The sequence below is a fragment of the Diospyros lotus genome, chromosome 8 (assembly GCF_014633365.1).
Source record: "Diospyros lotus cultivar Yz01 chromosome 8, ASM1463336v1, whole genome shotgun sequence".
Lineage (NCBI taxonomy): Eukaryota > Viridiplantae > Streptophyta > Magnoliopsida > Ericales > Ebenaceae > Diospyros > Diospyros lotus.
In genome coordinates, this window is record NC_068345.1 from 38,605,168 (window position 1) to 38,631,461 (window position 26,294).

General features: G+C 35.7%; 2 protein-coding genes and 1 non-coding gene across 4 annotated transcripts; all 3 read left to right on the forward strand.

The window, feature by feature from the left end:
* Positions 1–1,502: 1,502 nt before the first annotated feature.
* Positions 1,503–17,328, forward strand: LOC127808163 (ubiquitin-like modifier-activating enzyme atg7). 2 transcript variants are annotated; one of them, XM_052346572.1, is made up of 15 exons: positions 1,503–1,650; positions 3,144–3,335; positions 13,024–13,241; positions 13,583–13,774; positions 13,866–13,920; positions 14,021–14,115; positions 14,329–14,518; positions 14,637–14,742; positions 14,829–14,973; positions 15,046–15,204; positions 15,300–15,488; positions 15,646–15,846; positions 16,008–16,123; positions 16,251–16,410; positions 16,691–17,328. In XM_052346572.1, exons 2-15 carry the CDS (start codon positions 3,200–3,202, stop codon positions 16,871–16,873), a joined length of 2,145 nt encoding a protein of 714 aa, XP_052202532.1. In that variant the 5' UTR covers positions 1,503–1,650; positions 3,144–3,199; the 3' UTR covers positions 16,874–17,328. The 2 variants fall into 2 exon arrangements, with proteins under 2 accessions (XP_052202532.1, XP_052202533.1); XM_052346573.1 differs by having other exon boundaries at positions 1,516–1,650; positions 3,070–3,335.
* TRNAG-GCC (transfer RNA glycine (anticodon GCC)) lies at positions 17,329–17,399 on the forward strand. Its single transcript has one exon. It is a non-coding gene; the product is annotated as a tRNA-Gly (tRNA).
* Positions 17,400–23,311: 5,912 nt separating this feature from the next.
* On the forward strand, positions 23,312–26,133 carry LOC127808045 (uncharacterized). Its single transcript, XM_052346359.1, has 2 exons — positions 23,312–23,912; positions 25,019–26,133. The coding sequence occupies exons 1-2, from the start codon at positions 23,470–23,472 to the stop codon at positions 25,878–25,880; spliced, it is 1,305 nt and encodes a 434-aa protein (XP_052202319.1). The 5' UTR covers positions 23,312–23,469; the 3' UTR covers positions 25,881–26,133.
* The last annotated feature ends 161 nt before the right edge of the window (positions 26,134–26,294 follow it).

The following is a 26,294-nucleotide window of genomic DNA, read 5'->3' on the forward strand; positions in this document are numbered from 1 at the left end:
CCAAAAACTTTATCAGGAATTATGAATTCCAATAATTTAAAAACTTCTCTCATACCAAACACCCCCTAAAAGTATTGGCAATCGTTGTTAAGTTGTACATCATCTTTATCATTACTTATATTTTTATTTTTAAATAACTTAAAAGTAAAATAAAATTATCAACTAATATATTAAATTTTTATTTTTAAATAAAATAATATACCAAATTAGTTTAACAAATAGGTCAACAAAATTTTTATAGATAATTTTATTTTTTTATAAAACTTATATAATATCAAATTTAAATGTCTATTACTAAATTTTACTTATTTTTCTTCTTTTATTTATTTCGTTATTAATTTTCATCATTTATCCACTCTTCTAACTAATTAAATTAAAATTTAGAAACTGTATCAAATTACCATATTCATATTTGAATTTTATTAATTTCATTATTGGAATGAAACAAATTTGATGATTGGGGTAAATGGTAATATGTTATAACTTTGGAATTTGGACAGACTAAGAAGGTGTTTGGGGAGCGGTTTGATTGTCTATAAGCTGTCGGCGAAGATTAAATGTTTTATAATTTATTTAATTATATTTATATTAAAAATTAAAGAATTTAAATATTATCAAAATTAAACGCTCTTTTAATAATATATTAGAAAAACTCTCTCATATTTTCTCAAAATATTGTTACAACTTATTTCATTGAATAAGTATTTTACAATTTTGTTTTCTAAAAATTCTAATATTTTCAACTATGTTTACCCTTAAACTTTACAAACTTGAGTCCATGGACGCCTCCAACTTCTATCATAGCATCGCCGCCTCCTTCATTTCCATTCATCACCCTTCTCTCTCTCTATATATATATATATAAAATATATTATATTAATATGTTTATAAATTAAATTTAAATTTAAATATAAAATATTATATTAATATATTTTTTAATAATTATATATAATTTATCAACACCTATAAAAATTTTATTAGTTAAACACTAATTTATAATTTATTAATTTTTAAAAATTAAATACATAATTATTATATAAATAATAACTTAAAACATATTTAGTTATCAATTTAAATGTTAGTGGAGGGGTAAATCATACAAAGGTCACAAAACTTTTGTGTCCTTTTTAATTTGGTTACTAAATTTTAATTCTTTGTAAAGTGATAACAAAATTTTAAAATATTTTGTAATATGGTCACTAAAGTGATTTTTGGATAATTTCTCATCAAAATTATTGACATGGCAATGGCCACATCATCGCCACGTCAGCACTACATCATCGTCACGTCAGCAATTTCAGTTAGAAATCATCAAAAAATCACTTTAGTGACCACATTACAAAGTATTTTAAACTTTTGTTATCACTTTACAAAAAATTAAAATTTAGTGACTAAATTAAAAAGAACACCAAAAATTTGTGACCTTTAGGGTGATTTACCCGCCAGCGGAGTTTAAAACTTTACAGAGCCAAGTAAAAAGGCTCAATAGCAATCTTAAAAAAGGTAAGCCAAACACCCCCTGAACCTGAAGCAAGAGCGTACAGGGACTATACTCTCTCAGACCCGCCGCTTCCACTCCGTCAATCTCAAATCTCGCCGTCGCCTCTTGCCGTCCAAGCAAAATATACTTGTTTGACCGGAGAATTCGAGGTAAGTGCGGTTTTTTTAGTTGATTTACGCTATGGCTCTGACTATCTTTCATCAATTTCTGCTAATTTCTTCTTCTGGGTTTCCTGTTTCTGGCTGGAATTCGAGTATTCGAAGCTTATTTCGGAGTCAATCTCGTGATTTTTGTTGTTTTATCTGTCATTAATTTCACGTCTAGGGCAATCAAACTTCAAAATCCCATCTCTGTTCACTGATTTTCCTTTTTCATGATCTTTACGGAGGTTATGGTTGTTGATTGTTTGTGGAATTCAAAGCTAATATATATATATGTAATTTATATGTGTAGGGGTTGTATTCCCATAACTTGGCTTTCCCATTTATTTGGACGAAAATTATTTATTTACTTTTTTCCAAAGAGGAAGATGGAGAAACAAAGACCTCAACTTCCTCGAAAACTCGATTGCCTTTGCAGCTCTAACTGAGTGGCCAGTGCTATGGGCAGACCATCAATTAACTTCAGGATTTCCCAATGTTGAGGGACTTCAATCAACCAGATTAGTGGGAGTTTCATCTGTCTTGTTGAGGTCAACTGTATTAGTATTCCATAGCCCTTTGAACAATCTGTGTGATTTATGGGTAAATACTCTGCTGGCTTTGGGTTTGACTTCAGAATGAGTTTTGCTAAATTGATTTGGTTCAAACTGGATCAAGTTTCACTGCCTCACTGATAAATGTTTTCCCATTTTAGTCAATTTCTTGTTGCAGCAAATTGCAGGTAGGCATCTGCAATCTATTTAGAAAGTTCCCTCTGTTCTTTAATCTACTTTTTATGGTTTCCGTGATCGATATTTTCTCATCTGCAATCTAAGGTTACCATGCCCCTCAATCAAAATGACTTTCCAGGTTGTTTAGTATAGGGCACAATGCTTGACAACCATAGCATTTGATAGTGAAGGCATTTGACATCCCAGGTTGTGTAGTATAGGGCTTTGACAGGAGGGTGGCACAAGAAGGACCAAAAAATAACGCAAAGGGCACTTAAATTTGGACACAGTGGGTGCACACTACAACTGTAGGTGTTGGCTGTGGAGTGTTAGCATTCTGATGAAGTGAAGTTAAGACTTGATATGATACAAAATTGGACTGCATTTTTCTTTTATATGTTTTTGATGTTGTACTGTTGACTGAATTATATGCGGTTCTAGTATTTGGAGACTTGCAAAATATTTAGAATACTGCCTTTGTCATTTGTTCTATCATTAGCCTTTTGTTTGAGTGGTATTGTGAATTAAACAGGGTAGAGCATGTATTCCTATAGTGAAAAACAGCTGTTAAAATGATTGTGATATTATTAACCAATGTGGGGAGAGATTATTTGAATTTTAACTTGTCAAAGCTTGTGTCCAGTATATATATACACACACCATTTTTTACATGAGCTTCATATGTCCCACATTGTAGGTTGAAGGTAGATGGAGGTCTTTGACATTCTCTAAATTCTGTGCTTTTAGTTTAACCAACTTTCTGACATTTAGATGCAAGGCTTAAAATCTCCTTGAGATGCAAAGAAGGGTAAACAAAAGCAGCAAGTATGACTGGAAATGAGAAAAGATCTGTTCTTCAATTTGCACCCTTCCAGAGTGCTGTAGATGAGGGTTTCTGGCATAGGTTATCTTCTCTAAAGCTCAACAAGCTAGGAATTGATGAATCTCCTATTCCTATTACTGGTATGTGTTCTCCTATTTTGTTTTATTTTTTCCCGTGTTGTTCTAATTGCTGGAATTATGCTCAATTAAGACTGATCTGGTCTTGATCCTAGAATATTCTACGATCAGTGTTTTATGTAAATATAGAAAGTTAATAATGTAAATTAGAATGGTAGGATGTTGTCAATTATTTCCTTTCTTTTTTGCTAATAATCCTCTCCTTAAAAGAGGATGTTGTAAACATTCATTTAGATGAATCAAGACATTTTGGTCTGTGATAATTTCTAAGTTGCTATCAGAGCATAACTAAATCACAGCCGTATAATGTGAAAAACCCTAGGTTGCCCTATCATTTCTCTATGATCGCCAAGCCGTCGGTGCCTCTCCATCAGCCATCCTCAGTTGTCGCCGATCTCAGATCCACCGGCGCCATCCCCAGACACCACCGACCACGTTCCCAGATGCCTTCGACCGCTCGTGATCTCTGTGCCTTGACTACCATTCACCATCAGTCATTGGCCACTACCTCCTAGCGTCACTGCCGCCCTTACACTGACAGCCATGTCTGAAGTCATTAATGAAACCACTGCACACCCTGCTGCTGTTGTCCCAACAAAAATCCTAGCGACTCAGCCAACCCATTATGTCCAAATCACCACTATCTGCTTAAATGGTGATAATTTTCTTCGTTGGTCTCAATTAGTCCGAATGTATATCCGTGGGCAAGGGAAAATTGGTTATCTTATCAAGGACAAGAAGGAACCTACATTCCATTTGGGATGCTGAAAACTCCGGTAATGACATGGCTGGTCAATTCCATGGATGAAGATATTAGTTCCAATTACATGTGTTATCCTACTGCAAAGGAATTGCGGGATAATGTAAATCAGGTGTATTCTAACCTGGGGAATCAATCTTAGGTTTTTAAATTGACTCTGAAACTAGGAGAGGTCCGACAAGGAGATGATTCTGTCACTAAGTACTTCCATTCTTTGAAGCGATTGTGGCAAGATCTTGATCTCTTCAACATGTATGAGTGAAAATCTACAGATGATTGCAACCACTACAAGAAACTGGTTGAAGATAGCCGTATTTACAAGTTTCTTGCTAGTCTCAATATCGAGTTCGATCAAGTGCGAGGAAGGAACATTGGCCAGTCTCCTTTTCCTCTTATTGGTGATGCATTTGCTAAAGTTAGAAGAGAAGAAAGTCGAAGGCATGCCATGCTAGGAAAAAAGACTACTGGTGAGTCACTTGAAAATTCTGCCCTAATTATTAATACTATTGCCTACAAGGCTGCAAATTATCAGCGTAAGAGCGATGGGCGACCTCGGTGTCATGTACCGCGTGATATAAAGGGTAGTATAGCAATTAAATGTAATGGAGGAACTAAATGTAATAAGAGAGGAATCTAGGCACGAGTTAGTTAGTGGTTGTAGGGGTATGGTATAAAATTTGTTGCTACTGTGGCATCTTGTACATTCCCCAATGATGTAAACGGTTACCGCACATGAGGGGCTAGTATCCTAGCTATATATGGGTACTCTCTCTCTCTCGGCATTTCCAGGCAATATTACAACTTAATTCTTTGGAATCCTCTCTCATTTCTTTCTTTCTCCCTCAATTCTCTCTGATTTCCCTCTCCCAACTCTCTTGATCAGCCTATTGATCGAGAATTCCTTAGTCAAATCCTCCGGACCTGACACTTGGGTCTGGTGTGACCATTGCAACAAGCCACGCCATACTCGTGAGACTTGTTGGAAAATTCATGGCAAACCTGCCAGTTGGAAGAGCAGTAAGCAAGGGGAAAAGAGCCACCGTGGGGTGCCTACTGCCAATGGGGTTGATACCGATCCCTTCAACAAAGAGCAAATTGATAAACTTTTGTAGTTGTTAAAATCCAATTCCTCATTTGGTATTCCTAGTGTTTCCTTGGCACACACAGGTATAAAATCTAACGCCCTTTCTTGTCTTCATTTCTCTCCATGGGTTATAGATTCTAGAGCCTCTGATCATATGACTAGTTCTTCTCATTTCTTTAATACCTATACTCCTTGCTCTGAAAATGAAAAAATCAGAATCGCTGATGGTAGTTTTTCATCTATTGCAAGTGAAGGACTTATTAAACTAACTGAGAATATTAATCTCACTTTTGTCCTTCATGTTCCTAACTTAACCTGCAATCTTTTGTCTGTCAGTAAACTGTGCAAAGATTCTAACTGTCATGCTACTTTCTATTGATAATAAAAAAGCTTAGGGCTTTAGTAGTACTAGTTCAACTCTTATTCCAGACACAATTATGCTATGACATCTTAGACTAGACTATCTTAGTTTTGCCTATTTGAAACGTTTATTTCCTAAATTGTTTAAAGGACTGGATTATTCACTTTTTCAATATGACAGTTGCATCTTGGCAAAAAATCATCGTTCTACATATTTACCCAAACCCTACCAAGGGTCCAAACCTTTTTATATAATTCATAGTAATGTTTGGGGTCCATCTAAGATTTCTACTCTTTTTGGCAAACGGTGGTATGTTACCTTTATTGATGATCATATACGTTTGTGTTGAATTTATTTGATGCACAAAAAATTTGAAGTGGAATATTTATTCAAAAATTTTTACACTGATTGAAAATCAATTTCAAACCAAAATTGGTATTTTACGCTCTGACAATGACACTGAGTATTTTAACGAGCACTTGGGGGATTTTTTGAAAGCAAAAGGTATTCACCACACATCTACTTGTCGAAATACTCCTCAACAGAGTGGCATTGCTGAACGTAAAAACAGGCATTTACTCGAAGTCGCACGTGTCATAATGTTTTCTATGCATATTCTAAAATATTTATAGGGTGAAGCTGTTTTGACGGTGTCTTATTTGATAAAAAAGATGCCCACTAAAGTGTTAAAAGTACAAAACACTCCTTGAGTGTCTGAAAGAAGTTTTTTCCAACACTCGGTTACATTCAGATCTTCCTATCAAAGTTTTCGGATGTACTGTGTATCTTCATATACCTAATCATCAATTTCGTTCCAAACTTGACTCTAGGGCTGTCAAATGTGTTTTTGTGGGTTATGTGTCACATAAAAAAGGCTATAAGTGTTATGATCCTCACACAAAAAAAAAAAAAAAAATTCATATTAGTATGGATGTTTCGTTTTTTGAAAAACAACCCTATTTTACCCAAAATTCTCTTCAAGGGGAGAAACATGGAGTTGAAGATAATTTTTGGGATGTTTCTATCCCATTTCCAAATGCAATCTATTCTACTCAAGAACCACATGTTTCTGATAATGGTCACTTAGGAGATTCAGGTTCTTTGGTGCCAAGTGAAGAGATTTCTCATGTAGGGGGAGAAGTACTACAAACCGATTATCACGATCTGAATTCTGAGTTTCATGTTTATACTAGGCAAAGATTTCATCAAAGGAACAAAGACTTGAATGTCAACTCTACACAAAACCAATCTGAAAACCCGAGCAATGGCACTATAAGATCAAGAAATCCCATTTCCACGTCTAGTTTGCTTCCTTCAACTATGCCCAATAGTTCCCCAGTTGATTCTTCAACTATTATAAATTATTCACCTACTATTCCTGATCTTGATATTCCTATAGCAATTAGGAAAGGTGTCAGAAGTTGCACTAAACATCCTATTGCTAAATATCTCTCTTAACAAAGACTATCAAAAAATCATAAAGCTTTCACATCTAAGATTTCACACTTGTTTGTTCCAAGGAATATACATGAAGTTTTCGATGATCCGAATTGGAAATTAGTAGTCATAGAGGAGATGAATGCTCTAAGGCAAAGTGGCACTTGGGAGATAGTCTATATGCCCAAAGGCAAGAAAATAGTAGGATATAAATGAGTGTTTACAATAAAGTGTAAGGCTGATAGGAGTGTTGATAGGTACAAAGCCAAACCGGTGGCTAAATGCTTCACCTAGACTTATGGGATTGACTATCAGGAGACCTTTGCTTTTGTTGCTAAAATAAACTCTATCAGAGTCCTGTTGTCTCTTGCAGTAAATTCAGATTGTCCTCTACACTAGCTTGATGTAAAAAATGCATTTCTTAATGGTGATCTTGAAGATAAGGTCTTCATGAGTTTGCCTTCGGGATTCGAAAAGAAATTTGGGAGTGACAAAGTATGTAGACTGAAGAAATCCTTGTATGGTCTCAAATAGTCACCGAGAGCATAGTTTGAACGCTTTGGAAAGGTAGTTACTAGTTATGGCTTCTTTCAGAGTCAGACAAATCACACTATATTTTATAAACACTCAAAAGATGGTAAAGTTGCAATTTTGATTGTTTATGTTGATGACATTATTTTAACTGGTGATGATGAGACACAGTTAGTAGCCCTCAAGAAGAAACTTGCGAAGGAGTTCCAAATTAAGGACTTGGGAATCCTAAAATACTTTCTTGAAATGGAGTTTGCAAGATCCAAAGAAGGTATTTTTGTCAATAAGAGAAAATATGTACTTGATCTTCTTGGAAAAATAGGTTTACTCGATTGCAGGGTGTCGAAGACTCCCATTGAGCCTAATGTGAAACTATAGGCTGCTAAAGTTGAAGAAGTGAAGGATAGGGAACAATATCAGATACTTGTGGGCAAATTAATCTACTTGTCTCATACGCGGCCTGATATTGTTTTTGCAGTTAGTATGGCAAGCCAGTTTATGCTCTCACCAGGACCAGAGCATTTCAAGGTGGTCTACAGAATTCTAAGATATCTGAAAGGGACACCTGGCAAAGGGTTATTGTTCAAGAAACATGGTCACCTGCAAGTTGAGATCTACATTGAAGCAGATTGCGCAGGAAGTGTTAATGATAAGAGATTTACTTCGGGTTACTGTTCTTTTGTTGGGGGAAACCTAGTCACTTAACGAAGCAAAAAACAAAATGTGGTGGCTAGAAGTAATGCAAAAGCAGAGTTTAGAGCTGTTGCTCATGGAATTTGTGAGGGAATGTGGATCAAACGAATACTTGACGAACTGAAGTTTTCTCATTCAGTTCCTATAAAAGTCTATTGTGACAACAAGGCTGCCATATCTATAGCTCACAATCCAGTGTTGCATGACCGTACAAAACATATAGAGGTGGATAAACATTTCATCAAGGAGAAGATCGATGCTGGAATAATATGCATGCCATACCTTCTAACAACCGAACAAATTGATGATGTTCTAACAAAGGATCTACACAAAAAGCAGTTTGATAAACTTATTGGCAAGTTGGCTATGGAAGACATTTACAAACCAGCTTGAGGGGGAGTGCTGGAATTATGCTTAATTAAGACTGTGTCACGACCCCAAGGAATCCTAAGAATATATTAGTAATACATGTCATGTATTTTTCTTATTAGTTGCATTTTTTGTTGTTGTTGTTAGCATCTTTAATGGTAAGCCTATAAATAGACTTGAGTAGTTAGAGGAAGTTAGCTAATGAAAGAATTGAATTTCATTTTCCCTCTCTCAATTTCCCTCCATTCTCTCTCTCTCTCTCTGTAAATCTTCTCCAACTCTTGCTATTTCTTCATCTCTTTCAGTCTAATTTCCCTCCATATCTTCCAAATTCCCTTCATAAACCCTAGGGTCATATCATTTAGTATCAGAGCTGATGATTCTCGGCAGTGATCTGGAAGTTTTTAGCAGTAACCAAGGCGATTTAGTGCAACTAAGCCTGGCGAAATTCTGGTGAATTGTAGGCGAAGCCGATTTCGTATTTCGATCTGACTTGAATTTTGAAGGCGCAGCAAACGGAGCAGCATCAGGTGGCAACGGCCAAGCTCAAGCAATTCTTGTTCCGCTCTCGAAGGTGAAGCGGGACAGGGGAGTTCCGACAGAGACTCCAAGAAGATTGCAGCGGAGCCAGTGATTTCAGAGCCAGTGCTCGGTGATTGGGTAAGTGGATGCAAGCTTGGGGAGATTACAAGCGATTACCATAAGAATCCAAGCGAGCTGGAATCCGCAACGAATCTGATACAGAACGGGAGGATCGGATTTGCATGCGCAGCCATATGCAATTGATTTTAGTGACAAACTCAGACTTGATAGGAAAAGGAGTTACGTAGCAGAAGTTGCTTCAAAAGCGAGATAGTGGACGGTGATTGGGTGGCTATCGAGAATTACTTAGATCCGATGAGTAGTGAAGGTGCGACAATCCTTTGCAGTAGGTTTGGGAGTTGAGCAGTGAATTTCGACGATATACAGTAAGTATTTACAGAGATTGGCATTGTTTTGGGACTCGTTCCCGCTAGTCTTGTTCGACATTTTGTATCTCCATGCATGGTGGCCGAGCGATTCCGACTCCGAGAGTTGGAGGATGACTTGGTCGTGTGAATTGAGGAACGTTGCAAACGAGCAGACCGATCGGTTCTAAATTGGAAAACGATTTGATTAGACAGATCGAACTGTGATTCCGACGAGTTCATAACGTTCAAGCTCGTATTGTGGAGGTGCAAGTGGACTGCTGGAGTAGGCGTATTAGTAGTAGCTGATTCTCGGCTACTGCATCGTAACAGGAGACGATATTGATAGGGTAGTTATTCTTGCAATTCCGGCAAATTCAAGCAATTCAACAAAGAAGAATCAGACTCGAAGATTGGTCTTAGTGGTGATTATTGGAGATTGTTCCAGAATCAAAGATTCAAGAAGATTATACAGAACGATTGATGGAAGATGGATTTCCGAGACTGTTGATCATTCTAAAAAGAGGAACTATCAGCCTTAAAAGTAGCTAAGGCGGAGGTTTCTGGTGTACTTGGAAGCTCACATGGTCACTCAAGCATGACAAGTAGAGGTGGAATTGGTGTTGTTGGAAGCCCTGGATTTAGTAGCAACAATAATGGAGTTGGTGGTTCTATTCCTAGCATTCTGCCAACTGTTGTAGCAATGAGTAACCGTAGTGCGATTCTAGGACTTGGAGTGTCACCAATTCTGGGAAATGCTGGTCCTCAAATAACCAGTTCAATGGGAAATATGGTAGGTGGGGGAAGCATCGGGAGAAGCATGATATCTGGTGGAGGATTATCTATGCCTGGTCTTGCTTCTCGCCTAAATTTAGTTGCCAATAGTGGCTCTGGAAATTTAAGTGTTCAAGGCCCTAACAGACTAATCAGTGGTGGACTTCAACAAGCTTCTCCGCAGGTGATTGCTATGCTAGGAAACTCCTATCCAACTGCTGGTGGGCCATTGTCTCAGAACCATGTCCAGCTAACCAGCCATCTCAGTTTTGCTGAGGGTCTCAAGGACAATTGGGTTCACTTCGTAAACAAGGCCTTGGAGTTAGTACCATTGTTCAACAAAACCAAGAGTTCAGCATCCAGAATGAAGATTTTCTGGCTTTACCGAGATTCAAAGGTGACAATGCTGGTTATGCCATGAACTTGTACCAAAAAGAACAGCTTCATGATAATAGCAAGTCTATGATGCAGTCTCAGCATTTCTCTATGGGGAGATTTGCTGGATTCAACTCAAGAGGAACTAAGAAAACTAGGGAAAATGATGTGCAATCATGGGAGAAAAGTTGCGCTAACTTCAAGCAAATGCTGGATTGAATGGATGAAATGCTGGTTCGGCTTGCTAGGATGTATTGGGTCAGTATTTCAATTGAAATGGAAGTTAATCGGATTGAGTTTGTGGAGGATCGAGGTGACCAGTTTGGAGAGAAGTTAATGACTGAAGCGATTGACGAATTTCACAAACTTAAACAGGTTGGATCGGTGATGGAGTATCAGGACAGGTTTGAAGAATTAAGGTCTTTGATGTTGACCTTGCAACCTGTCTTAACGGAGAGATACTTTGTCTCCAATTTTATTAGAGGTCTGAAGGGCGAATTGAGATCATTGGTTAAGATGATGATGCCTGTAACTGTGAAACAAGCAGTTGAGAAAGCAAGGGATCAAGAACACGCCTTGGAAGCCATATTTAGAAAGAATGAACTACAGCCTAACAGATCTATTGAGAGCAGCCAACAGATTGAAGGAGCCTCTATGGCTATAAATCAGGTCGAACACGAATCTGAGGAAAACTTGGAGTCCGACCAGCCAATTGTAACAAAAAAATCCAGCAAGGAGGAAAGAACAAGCAAGGCGGTAGGTGGGAATCACAATTTATATGTGCAGGAAGTAAGAGATACCCCAATGAAGGAGACCTCTACTAAAAATGAGGAAGGAGCAGATGCTGGGGAGATGGTGGAGGAATTTTTTGTGGAGAGAAATGAGGCTCTTGCTGCTTTGCTTGTTTATATTTCCGTGGGAGAGTGGCAGCATCAAATCAGGTTTTGGCCTGCAAAGCAGTTCAAATTACTCTCTACTGTTGGAGAGGATAGGGTGGAAGGTGTGACCGATCAACTAGAATTAATTTTGAGAGCAACAAGGAATGGGTGGATGGCTGAAATAGGTGTTGCAACAAATCCTAATACTGCTGTTTTTGGAGAAAAAGACATGGAAAGGCAAAAGAAAAGGAGAATACGAGATAAGTACAAGAAAAGGCGAAGAAGAAACCACATTGTTAAGGTTGGAATCGACTGAGGAATGGGGTCAACAGCTGCCAATTCTTGGGGACAAGAATTGTTTGAAGGGGTGGGGATTGTCACGACCCCAAGGAACCCTAAGAAAATATTAGTAATACATGTCATGTATTTTCCTTATTAGTTGCATTTTCCATTGTTGTTGTTAGCATCTTTAATGGTAAGCCTATGTAGTTAGAGGAAGTTAGCTAATGAAAGAATTGAATTTCATTTTCCCTCTCTCAATTTCCCTCCATTTTCTCTCTCTCTCTCTCTCTCTCTCTCTGTGTAAATCTTCTCCAACTCTTGCTATTTCTTCCTCTCTTTCAGTCTAATCTCCCTCCATATCTTCCAAATTCCCTTCATAAACCCTAGGGTCATATCAGACTGATCTGGCCTTGATCCTAGAATATTCTAGAATCGGTGATTTATGTAAATACTATGTAAATATAAAAAGTTAATAATGTAAATTAGGATGGTAAGATGCTGTCAATTATTTCCTTCTTTTTTTGCTGATAATCCTCTTCTTAAAAGAGGATGTTGTACACATTCATTTAGATGAATCAAGACATTTTGGTCTGTGTGATAATTTCTAAGTCTAATTTTAAGTGTAATACAATGAAACTGAATTATGGTCTGGATGACACTTAGATATGATTTTTGACCTGAGACAAGGCTTTGTTGTATGCTCTTGGCAACATTATTAATGTCATTGAATTTTTATTTTCTTGGTTTGTAGTTATTATAAAGTTTTTTGGTTTTCCTGGAGAAAAATGCTATTATTTGTCTGTGTTCTCTTCTTCCAATTAGGAAACTTTGCTAAGAAGAAAACATAATATCCAGACTTGATGCTCTTGCATGGGGCCTTCCTTTTTTTTTTTTTTGAGTTTACACTGCGTAAGCAATGGTTTAATATTCCTGACTGCTTGATGTACAATCAAGACAAGCCCTAATTGTTCATACAATAACCATTCTGGATCTTGCATTATGTGAGCGTGTGAGGTCAGATAAGAAACCAACCATGAATAAATCTTGGACTTTGGTTAAAAACTATGATCCACCTAGGTGACCTAAAATAACGGGACTAGGGCATAGTCATTTTCTATGCATTGACAGAAAAGGAAAAGGGCAGATATTGTTTTTCAATGGGCGACTTATTTTCCTGAGGGGTGAACTAATCTTTGGCAGGTTTCTATGCACCCTGTTCACATTCTCAAGTCTCAAATCATTTAACTCTTCTTGCTGAATCCTTGCCACCTGAACCAAGTGAACAATCATTAGTAACAACCACCACCCGTGGCAACAGGAACAAGTGTTCTGTCCCTGGCATCCTGTACAACACAAATACACTAGAGGGTTTCCATGCCCTTGACAAACAGAGCTTGCTAAAGGCAGAAGCAGAAAAGGTATCCTATTCAGGCCCATTTTACTCTTTTTTCTTATGTTCATTTTATTTTAAGGTTCACTGTGTGGAGTTTGTGAAATTGATTGGCAAGCCCTTCAATTCTTCACTTTTTAGTATTTCGCAAGTGGCCCTGGGCCTTGGTTCAACTGGCTTATTGGTGGATGGGCCTTGGGATCGTCTTAACTCTGAACCTTGCCATGCATTAACCTAAAAAGAAGAGATGTTCAAATTTTTTCAAGCTCCCATCTTTAGTTCCCTGTGTGATAGGGGTGGAGGAAAGTGGGGCTTTTGGAATAATTATGCAAAAAGCCTTATATTACATAGTCTTCTCATTGATATCAGATTTGGGAGGACATTCATTCTGGAAAAGCTGAGGAGGACAATGCGGTCCTTTCAAGATTCCTTCTTATATCATTTGCAGACCTCAAAAAGTGGACCTTTCACTATTGGTTTGCTTTCCCCGCTCTGGTGCTTGATCCTCCTGCAATCTCAGTTGACTTAAGGCCAGCTTCCGAGTGGTTGAGCGTAGAGGAGGTATCATGGTGGTTAGTAGTTTTATAAACGTAGTGTAAAATTTTCATTCTGTTTCTACATGACTCATAGTGTTTACTGTGGTGGAATACAGGCTGAATCATTATCAGCAGCTTGTAATGAGTGGCGTAGTTCAAGTGCAACTGCAGGTATGATGTCCTTGTATTAGAAACCTTCTTTTTTTCTCCATCTGTTGGTATGTTGTTTTTACTTTGTGTAGAGTGCCTAAAGCATAAGAGTTTGATGCAGACGTGCCATTTTTTCTGGTGTCTATTGCTTCAAATTCACATACTAATATTAAGCATCTCAAGGACTGGGAATCCTGCCAGCATGATGGCCATAAGGTTTGCGCATCTCACATTGTTTGTAAATTTATACTAGACTTTTCTGATTGGAACGAGTGAAACATGTGTAATAGCTTTCACCTGTCAAAAGAGTAGACAAATAAATGAATACTGGCAGTTTGTCTGCATGCTTCGTGCATTGAAGTTTGTTAATATTATGTCTACTTTTAGATGCCTCTTTTTTCATAAAGCAAGATTACATGTTTCTTGCAGCTCCTTTTTGGCTTTTATGACCCATGTCATCTTCCAAGGAATCCTGGTTGGCCCCTTCGCAACCTTCTTGCCTTTATTTGTTCAAGATGGAATCTTGAGAAGGTTCGCTTCTTTTGCTATCGTGAGAATCATGGTTTTGCTGATCTAGGATTGTCCCTCATTGGTGAAGCCTTGATACCAGTTTCACAAGGTAGAGATGGAGAAATTGGGTAACAGCTCTCCTCTAATAAAACTTTTTTTTTTTCCTTGTTAGTAGAATTTATATTCTGCATTTGCTTTGCTGAACTTATAAGCTATGTGTTGTTTAGGATGGAAAGATCATCATGGTGTGCGTAATGCCACAGGATGGGAACTTAACAGGGGAAAGAAGGTACCAAGGTGTATTAGCCTTGCTAAATCCATGGATCCAATCAGGTATACTTTGATGTAAACTCCGTAGTCCATAATACTACTATTTCACTGATACCTTACCAGTTAAAGATAAAATAAAATGTTCGCAGGTTAGCAACATCAGCTGCGGATTTGAACTTGAAATTAATGAGATGGCGTGCTTTACCATCTTTAAATTTAGACATCTTATCTATAACCAAGTGTCTTCTCTTAGGGGCAGGTACACTTGGGTGCCAGGTTGCTAGAATGCTTATGGTGAGTGAACAAGAATTTAATATAATGTTTTATTGCATTATCCATATGATGAAAATTATTATGCAACTGCAGGCTTGGGGTGTCCGAAAAATTACACTAGTTGACAGTGGCAAGGTGGCCATGTCTAATCCATTGAGGCAATCCCTATACACATTGGATGACTGCCTCAACGGTGGTGATTTTAAAGCCAAAGCAGCAGCTAAAAGTCTGAAGAGAATATTTCCAGCTGTGGTAATTGATGTTATCCATTATATGACAGTATCTGCCTAATTTGGCGAGACAATTTTAATTTCTGAAGATACCCAATTTATTGGTTTTACTTCCAGGAAACCGAAGGTGTTGTGATGGCCATTCCAATGCCTGGGCATCCAGTGTCAAGCCAAGAAGAGAATAATGTGCTTCAGGATTGCAGACGGCTGCACGATTTAATTGATTCTCACGATGCTATTTTCTTATTGACTGATACCAGGGAAAGTCGATGGCTCCCTACTCTTCTTTGTGCCAATGCAAACAAGGTCGATATCCTTTGTTTCTTTCTGAAGTAGTTATATCTTGAATTTTCTTGATCAAACAAATTGCATCATCTTGCTTAGTAATCCCAATTCCGGATGCTGCATCTGCACATTGTTGGTTGACTGTTTGTGATGTATTGCTTGCCTACTTTATCTTCAGATTACCATGACTGCAGCTTTAGGGTTTGATAGTTTCTTGGTTATGCGCCATGGAGCTGGTCCCCTCAGCCCCCCTCATGAATCAAAAGCTGATGTCGTGAATACTTTAGCCACGGAAATGGGAAACTTCTCCATGGCAGATGCAGATGGAGAAAACAGATTGGGTTGTTACTTCTGCAATGACGTGGTTGCACCTGTTGATGTAATTTTCTGAACTGAAACTGTAAACTCTTTGTTTGGAATTAGGATTTCTCAACGGCAAGGAAAATGAAGGACCGATTATTTTCCTTTCCTTTCATAAATCCACGTTCTACAGCTATAGTTCCAAATGGATTAAATACTAACTACCCTTTCTTTATGTAGTCAACTGCCAACCGCACTTTGGACCAACAGTGCACAGTTACGCGGCCAGGGCTTGCTCCTATTGCTTCGGCCCTTGCTGTTGAACTTTTAGTGGGAATTCTGCATCATCTTCATGGGTAATTCCTAAAAACTACGTTAAGAAACCTTCTATGGTTTTGAGAAGAGAGGTTGTAGAGATTTTGTACTTCAATTTAGACCTCCTCCTGCATTCTGGTCTACATTCTCACTGTTTGTCTGGGACAGGATATACGCCAAAGCTGAGTTTGCAAACTCTACCGCTAGTGGAAGCACTGAGCAACCCCTCGGTATATTACCACATCAAATTCGAGGATCACTGTCACAGTTTTCTCAGATGACACTGGTGGGACATTCCTCCAGAAGTTGCACTGCTTGTTGTTCCACAGTAAGTTTCTTCCAGTCACGAGTTCATTCATAATGTGGCTTATGTTATTTTTCTCTTCATCAGACCCTCCCCATCAAATCGAGAAAAACTTGGTAGAAGAGAATGACATTAGTTATAAGGGTATGGATGAGGGTATGGATGGATATTACTGGTGGATTAGAATTTATGTAGTCCACTGACTGCATCTAATAGAATAAATGCTTGGTATATTAGTGTTATTGCTTATAAGTTATAAGACCCTTTTCTTTTTTGTTGTGTTTCTGCAATGTCATGCTCTCAGGTGGTGTCAGAATACCGGAGAAGAGGGATGGATTTTGTTCTCGAAGCGATTAATCATCCTACCTATTTGGAGGATCTCACTGGATTAACTGAGCTGATGAAGACGGCAAGTTCTTTTCAGCTGGACTGGGATAATGATATCGATGAGGATGGCGAAGGCGACGATGATTGTGTCGAAATCTGATGTTATCCTACTCTCTAACTTAATCAACACTCTGGATTTTGCATCGACCTTCGTCAACTGTACAGAATCTGGGAACACGTCTATCCAAATTCATGTTCTTTATTAGCTTGGCCAAGTGTTATGATCTTCAACAGATTGGTTTATTCAGTATATGTGTCCTTTAAACATGCATGGTTCAAACCCGCTCAAGTTACTATCTTTTATGCATTTTAGAACTAGGGAAAAAAATATTTTTTAGACAGTTGACCTTAAATGAGAGGCTGGTACATTATATTTATACGACAATAAGGAATCTACTTGAAAGATCATTATTTGTTAGTGTTGGGAACGAACGGGCGGCAGGCCTACCCGCTTCCGACCCGGAACCTCAATCTGTTGTCTGGGTTGTCCTGGTTTCCTCTTTTCAGATGTTACTATCTATGAGAGTGGTGGCGTGTAAACGTGTCTCATCCGATGCACCAGTGGTCTAGTGGTAGAATAGTACCCTGCCACGGTACAGACCCGGGTTCGATTCCCGGCTGGTGCAGAAGTAATTATATTGCTTGAATATCTTTTTCTTCTGCATGTCTGTATATTCACAAAAAAATGAGCTCCTCCAAATAAATTTCTCTCACACTCACTATATAAATTTATTTTAGATTTTATAGATAACAAAAAATAACCTATATACTCTTTCAATAGATTCTAAAAAAATTAACAAATAATTTGATAAATTTTTTAAAATATTTTTTAATATTATTATAATTATTCTATATCTTGATTCAAAAAATATTCTTTTTTTTTAAGTGGATTTGAAAAATATTCAATCTTATTTTGATATAATTTTATTTTAACAACCACTACTTTAATCAATTAATACAAGAGTTTTACTTTCAAAAGAGACGTGTGCATATAAATGAGTGAATAGGGGATAAGACGCCATTTGTTGTTATCGAAATCCATTCATCATTTATTTCTCTAATATACTTTAAGATAGTATTTATTGCCCCTAGACATAATTCAAGTGGTTGGACTACGATAAAATGAGATTCGCATTAGTAAATCATATATTTGATTTTTTATTTTACGTAATGAGGCAAAATCTTCACTTACGATTTACCTCATTTGTCAAAATCGAGGACACAAGTAATGAGAGACCATGCAAGGGTGGTAATCCCAAGATAGTATTTGTTAATTAAAACATGGACTAAAAAAAATTATATATAAAGTATTTTAAACAAAAGTATTTTTTATTATATTTGTTAAACTTATTTGACAATTCACTGAAAAAAATCACATGAGTTCTTATTTAAAATTGTTCGGATAAATTTATTTTTTTTTCCTATAGATAAATTTATTTGGGACTTTACAAATAAAAAAAATGACTCATATGCCTCTCTTAATGCATTTCAAAAAATTTAATATATAGTTTGATAAAAATTTTATAATATTTTCCAGTCTTATCTTAATTATTTTATATCTTAATCTTAAAAATATTCTAAATTTATTTTGATATAAATTTATCATACTAATTTTAACAAATACTCCTTAAATACAATAACCATCTTCTGCCGACCCTAAATGAAAAAAAACCAAATCTCTTTTGACTTTCATAATTAATGTGGAAAAAGCAATAATTCTAACGACAATATGATGGAACCCTCCAGGTCTTCCACCTCGTTAAAGTCTTGAGATACTATTTATTAAAATAAATAAGATAAAATTATATTAAAATAAAAATATTTTTAAAATTAAAATATTAAATAATTAAGATAAAGTTAAAAAATATTTCAACATTTTTATCAGATTATTTATTAAATTTTTTTAAATGTATTAAGAAAAATATAAATCATTTTTTTTATCTATAAGGTATAAGATAAATTTATCTAAAATGTAAAAGAGATAAATTTATTTCGAGTATAAGAGAGATAAATTTATCTAAGCAATTTTATAAAAGAAGTCACAAGTCAAGAGGCGTCAGATAAATTTAACAAATATAATGAAAAATATTTTTATTTAAAATATTTTTCATATTCTATTTTTTTTAATCTATATATTAAGTAACAAACACTATTTAAAAAGACTAAAACCCGCTTTCTACTTTCCCAACTGATTGGACTCATTTGTTAAAAAATTATTTTAAATTTTATATATTTTTAATTATATTTTTAGACATTGGACTATCTATTTAAAGTTAGTTTAATATATACAGTGGCCTCTTAATAATTAAAAAATATAACGTTTGATTCTTAAAGTGTAAAACGTCAAGATTTAGTATCTTAATTATTAAAAATTATTATGTAAATCTTTATTATAACTGAAAGTTAACTAAATCATTATTTAAGTCACGCAGAATGCCATATCATATAAAAAAAATCCCATTAGAGAAATATATTAGATTATGTTTAATACATAAATATGATATTTGATATCTCAATAATTAAAAAAATTTACATTTGATCCTTAATATGGAAAAAAAAGACTAAATGTGATAAAAAAAAAAAAAAAAGACCATTTCATAAAAATATCTATAACTTTCATAAAAAAGACCTAAAAATATTTTTTTAAAAATACCTGAACTTCATAAAAAGATTTAAAAATTTTATTAAAAAAACCTAAAAATAATCTAAAAAATACCCGAATTTAATAAAAATACCTAAAAATTTCATAAATGACCTAAATTTTATAAAAGACCTAAAGTATTTAAAAAATATCTTAATTTCATAAAAACCCTAAAAATTTCATAAAAAAGATCTAAAAATATTCAAAAAAAATCTAAATTTCATAAAAAGACCTAAACATTTCATAAAAAATACCTAAAATAATAAAAAAGACCTCAATTTCATTTTATATGTTTTATTTTTATGTATTTTTTTAATAAAATTTAGGTTTTTAATGAAATTTTAGAAAATTTTATAAAAGTTAGGTCTTTTTTTGAATATTTTAGATATTTTTTAATGATTTTTTTAAGATTTTTTTTTAATCAAATTTGGTCTTTTGTATCATATAGAACCAAATTTCAATTTTTTTAATTGTTTAATGAACAAATATCATATTTATGTATTAAATCTAATCTAATATATTTCATTAATGTGGTTTTTTTATGTAACGCGAGATATTACGTGATATAAATAATGATTTCGTTTACTCTCACACGATAAATATTTAAAATAATAATTTTTAATAGTTAAAATATTAAATCTTGACATTTTTTATTAAATGATAAGCATCTTGACCACAGTGGAAAAAGAATGATAACTTCTTAAAAGGGCTCAGACCTCTATGATACTTAAGTTAGCAATTATCATTATCTTAAAATCAAATTGTAGAGTAAGGGGTGATTGGGAGATTCTAGACATTTAATTGTAACATAGGAATTTTATTTTGAGAGTTGCCTTATTTTCCTCTCATTCAAATGTACTATATTCCTAATCGTTTAAAGTGATTTTGATCTCATAAGATAAAGTCATATTATTCTTTTGTCTTTGATTGGATATATCTCTTAAAATACATCTGTAAATCTCTTTTTCCTTTGTAGGACTTATTCCATTGGTATGGTTTATGTAAAATAGTATTATTATGGCTTTATAGATTTCTAGGTTGGAGGGTCCAAACTTGGCACATTAGTACTAATCTTTTAATCATCCCAAATTTAATATTTATTATAAGATTAGACAAAAATTAGATCATATAATTGTGAATGTCTATTCAGGGGTTAAATCTTAGGGTTCGGCTTATGTTTAAACTATCTGTTATTTAGATTGAGTTATAAACGGACTATGAATTCTAGAAAAAATGATATAGTTTGGGTCAAAAATCATCTATATACTAAGTTTGAGTTTTTCACATTATATATATAAAAAAAAAAAAAGTGCTTGGCTCTCACTATGCTCTTGTTGTATACCTTTCTAACAATTGAACATCTCAATTACTTTGAAGCGTACAAAAAAAGCAACTTTTTAAAGGCAGAAAAGCAACAGTCAGATCCCACAATAGGAGGAGATTGAGCAGCCCACCATGATGGTCCAAGACCAAGTCCTCTTCCAATTTGAGAAGAGATAGAGATGCGCTTTTCACATTAATTAAAGTACTTTTGAGTCTTCGCCCCATTATGGCTATTTATTCAAAAATTTTACCTAAGTACGATTATTAGGCCCACGCAATTAAGTAACATATTGTTAAAAATAATTTTTGACCCATGCTGCTCGTTTGACACTAATTTTTTATTGGCTCAAATATCACTAACATTAATATCACATCTCCCCACTCGAAAATGTTAACTAAAAATAACTATTAAACCACCCATGTGACTAAATAAAACGAGTAAGATATAGAATTGGGTGGTCATGAGCCCACATTTTTATGAGAAAATTCGACTTTACAAAATATGGCCCATGTAGAAAGGTCTCACCCAAACGCAACATTTTGCCCACCAAGAAAAGCTCATGTGAGTGAGCATTATCCAGTGTTTTGGGCACGTCTCGTGCACGCGTCATTTCAATTCGTTGAGCGGACAACTAACAAACATATCATCCCCATAGTCTCAACTTAATTAATTATATTAATAATGGGATGTGTGACGTTGTGGATGTTACTGTGGAATCAGATTATCGATTCAATTGGTAAAGAAATTGTTGGTTGTGTTGTGAAACATGTGATGTGGGCATTACATTAAGCCCTTGTCTTAGGACTTATAATTTACTTAGTGGAATGTCCAATTTGAGTTCCATTTTCTTTTTTCCATTAGGCCTGGTGGTTCATTAGGTCACGATATGGTTTACCACACAACATGACGGATGATTCATTGTCTCCTTTTAGAATAGAAATTAATATACTTTTCCCAACCTTAAAAAAGTAATGAACTTTTTTCTATTTTTATATAAAATAATACAATTTCTCTTATCTTTATTCATTAAAAATAATAAATTGTCATCGCTATGACGTATAGTTTTATTGTTATTATAGAGATGCAATAATAAATTTATAATTATAAAAGAATTTTCATCTGCAATTTTTAGTATTTTGGATACCTATAAAACATAGAAGACATTCAGGAGTCCCGCACGAGTCCTTTAATATTGAAGTCAGTATTAACTGAAAAATAAGAAAATAATCAAATAGTTTATATAAAATTTTTTAAATATTTCAATCAAAGAAATGACTCCCAACTTATAGAAATTAAGACAGATAAGTGGAGGAACACCGACGTCTTTCGATACTATTTATTCCTAATCTTCAGACAAAGATTTTAGAAGTAAGTTGACATATTTTTTATAAATCATAATTTTTAAATTTGTCAACCCTCAATTTTTTTTTTTTTTTTGTGTGGGAATAAAAATGCTTTAATGAATTTTTTGTAATCACAAACCAAACACATATAGCGACGCTAAAACTATCTTTTAGGTTTTTTTAAATAATTAATATAAAAATTATATTTTATAAAATTAACTTAACTATGCAATAAATATATCTTATTTTAAAATTAATATTTATTCATTACACCTTATTTTCAATTACAAAATATTTTATTAGTTGATGAAATGCCAAGAAATACATGTACTTATCATCAATCAATAAAAATATTTTGTAACTAAAAATAAAATATAATCACTAAATATTATCTAAAAATAAAATATCCTTACTACATCTTAAAAACAATAATTAGTATTACTCAATAAATTTTTATAACAATAAAAATTTCATAATAATAATAATAATAAGGAACTGACACGAAATGGGTCAAGTTCTCAACTCTTCTGTTACATCTCCGAGTGTAATAATAATTCAATGTTTGATTTAATCATAGTTACATTAGCAATTGCATTTTTGTTGGTAAATTAGTAACAGCACTAAATGAGACAATTTTGGGTGTTAATTAGAAACCAATTTAGTTGGGACATGAGGCACATCAGGGCTTGGTGACTGACCGCCGCCGGCGGGCCCATCCACTGCATGCTTGCCACTCGTAGCCGAGAGTGCTCGGCGCTCACCAGGACGACACATTTATAAGCTCCACCACCAATTTAATACAAAAAAAAGAGCTTTAATTGAGTCCCAATTCAACGTTTGCTCGCTCTTCTTGTCACTTTGGATAACTTAAGAGTGGTAAACTCTCAAAGGGCTATTTTTTTTTTTATTTTATAAAAATGGCATCTATAAATAATATTTTAGAAGCGCTAGCTAGCAAGGTAACATTTTATAGCAAGAAAGTAAGAATGGGAATATATTTAAGTGGGTATTTGTTAATTGAATAAATCAGAAACCAAGTAATTAAGGAAATTTTAGAAAAAAAAATTCCAAAGTCTTTGGCTATTTATGGTTAAATGGAAAATATAATAATAAGAAATTAAAATCACAAAACCAAGAAGAACACACACGGGGGCATAATCGGAATATGGTTCATTAATTGCTACAATTAGAATACAAAACGCAGTTTACAGCTCTCCAAGCTCTGCACGTGCTCTGCTCTCCCCCCTCTGTTTCAGCCCACAAATTCTTCTTCTTCTTCTTCTTTCCTGTCTCCGTAATTGATCCAACATCTCTCTCTCTCTCTCTCTCTCTCTATATATATATATATATATATATATGCTGGTGTGTCCTTCTTAGGCATATCAGACATGTCTGGTTCTTCTCCTAGGTTCTTTTCTTACATAAAGCTTCGATTCTTCGCACGTATCCGATGGTTCCTGGAACCGAAGGCCTCCATGAAGCGACACACGGCGTCCGATCGGTTCGAGAAGCCGAGAGTGGCGGATTCCGATCAGGAAGAAAGGCAGGAAGAGCAGGTGGCGAAGGAGAGAGAGGGTGCCCATCAGGACGGCGGGTTGGTGGTTTTGCGGAGGGCTGTGAAGAAACTTCACTTCGGGAGCTGGGAGGAGAAGGCGGCAGCCGCCGACGAGATACGGAGGTTGGCGGAAGAGGACCTGAAGCTGCGGAAGTGGCTGGCGGAGCTCGGCGTTGTGCCGCCGCTGGTGGCGATGATTGGCTCGGAGGTTGGTGGTGGTGGTCGCTGGAGGTTTGCGGTTCAGGCTTTGGTGGCGCTCGCTAATGGAACTTACACGTAAGTTTTTTTTGATTGGTTAATTATATATTGTTTATTTTAATTGGGTAGCTTAATATTAGTTCCTAATTCATTAAAAATGCATGATTTATACATTTTATTTTTCTGGGTACCATGCAAGGGAGTAAATTTTCTCAAATATTAATTAGTAGCACCTGAAAATTTTACTATTAATTTAATGCCAATCAATTTAAGCAACATATTAATTATTTCATTATAAAATATTTTAAATGCTAAGACCTGAGTATATATAAATAATGAGAAATGTTACATATATAAAATGATTTTATACAAAATTTCGGGAGCAAGGGAGGTTTTCTGGATGAGGTGGCTAAGTATCATTGGAAGTTAAAATAACCCGCACGAATGGAATGTAATGTATTTGAGTAGCGGCCGTTGACTTTGAGGACCCAGATCAAACATTGGAAATTGTTTTGCCGGCTGTAGGCTGGGATCCCCTGATTCTCGGCCCTTTTGTATCCCCAATGTAATATAATCTGATCCATAAATGATCAAGGGCTAATCTCTTTCCAATACGTACTGCTGTCCACTATACCATGCTCTATATTTCAATAATTCTTTTGTCACATTATATATCACTATGTTAGTTTGATGTTATATACAAGTTTACTGTCTGGCACATGAATAAGAGGACAAGCCTCCATGTCACACGTGAATATCTTTTGCCACATGAACACTATAACGTGAACTTAAAGGGTTATAATGATCACAAGGTTACTGTTAATTGGCCTTTTAGCTTTGGCATATCCAAAGACTACCGAATGGATAATGAAGAATTGGACCCAACTGCATGTCAGCAGATTAGATTGAAGAAAGCCCAATAATTAGGCTTTTATCAATATCAATACTTGCCTTCATATATATATATATATATATAGCTTTAGTATTTGCTTTCATTTTTCATTAAAAAATAAAAAATAAACATTTCATTTGAGCCGGAGCTAAACTGAAAACAGTAGTAAATTAAGTGTCAGAGCTTGAAATGGCTATTATCATGAATAATGTTCAGTTTGTTTGATCAATTGAGCTTTCAATTTCACATTTGATGTGGAAAACTTGAGCTGATTCTTTCTCATTCTTTACAGGAACAAGGCCCTAATAGTGGAGGCAGGGATCTTGTTAAGGCTACCCAGCAACGTTGAAGATTTGGAGGAAGCAGCGAGGCAAGAATTGGCACAGCTGCTCCTCTCCCTCTCATCTCTAGCGACCAGCCAATTCCCTCTCTCCTCATCCAAACTTCTCCCATTTCTATTTCACATTCTCGACTCCGATTCAAGCCTTGAAACAAAAAACTTGTGCCTAGCCACTTTGCACAATCTCTCCACCATGTTTGGCCAAGCCGGAAATTTGGTCAGCCATGGAATTCTTCCCACCCTCTTGAGGCTATCCTCGGTGCAGGAAGTGTCCGAGAAGGCGCTCGCAACGCTAGGAAACTTGGTGGTGTCTTTGCAGGGGAAGAAAGCCATGGAAAACCATCCAATGGTGCCAGAAAGCTTGATCGAGATCCTGACGTGGGAGGAGAAGCCGAGATGCCAGGAGCTTTCGGCATATATTTTGATGATACTAGCCCATCAAAGCTCCAGGCAGAGGGAGAAGATGGTTGAGGCAGGAATCGTACAAGTTCTACTAGAAGTGGCCTTGTTGGGTAGCTGTTTAGCTCAGAAAAGAGCATTGAAGCTACTGCAGTGGTTTAAGGATGGGCGGCGAGCGAAAATGGGGCCTCATTCGGGGCCACAGACGGGGAGGGTGGCGGTTGGGTCGCCGGTGAATCAGTGGGAGGCGGATGAGGGTAGGAAGATAATGAAGATGTTGGTGAAGCAAAGCCTTTACAAGAACATGGAGACCATTACTCGACGAGCCAATGCTGCCTTGGGTTCTTCTTCTTCTTCTTCTTCCAAGTTGAAGGCTTTGGTGGTTAGTTCAAGCTCCAAGAGCCTGCCTTACTAGAGGTTCATTTCACATTCTCAGTGCAGGCGAGGATGGAAATGAACAACTTCGAATTCTCCTTCCATCAAAGTGCACACTGTGCAAGCTTATGGCGGTTCACTTTGTCATGTAGAGCTCAACTTTTTTATAAACTAAGTTGATGAAATTTACAAGTAGTTGTAATAGTGGGAATTGGGTAAATTACACAGTTTACTTTTGTATATTTTGAACTCCCAACTTATTCCTCATGAAAAGCTTTAAGATTTGTGAATTGTGAATGTTGCTATTTTCTGCCGTCATTATAAATTTATCCACCATTTGGGCTTGGGCCCGCGTCCACCAGGGTTCCCATCTAGCAAATAGTAACTTCGAACTTCTCTTAGAAGCCCACCAGAGACGAAGCAACTATCAATCATGCACAGGGCCTAGGCCCTT

What these genes read in the sequence shown, in the direction of transcription:
- LOC127808163 (XM_052346572.1), top strand. Translation starts at nt 3,200, where the DNA reads ATGACTGGAAATGAGAAAAGATCTGTTCTTCAATTTGCACCCTTCCAG. An exon ending in TTTGTGCCAATGCAAACAAG is followed by an intron (nt 15,489 to 15,645) that starts GTCGATATCCTT and finishes CTTTATCTTCAG; the next exon opens with ATTACCATGACTGCAGCTTT. An exon ending in ATTCTGCATCATCTTCATGG is followed by an intron (nt 16,124 to 16,250) that starts GTAATTCCTAAA and finishes TGTCTGGGACAG; the next exon opens with GATATACGCCAAAGCTGAGT.
- LOC127808045 (XM_052346359.1), top strand. Translation starts at nt 23,470, where the DNA reads ATGTCTGGTTCTTCTCCTAGGTTCTTTTCTTACATAAAGCTTCGATTC. An exon ending in CTCGCTAATGGAACTTACAC is followed by an intron (nt 23,913 to 25,018) that starts GTAAGTTTTTTT and finishes CATTCTTTACAG; the next exon opens with GAACAAGGCCCTAATAGTGG.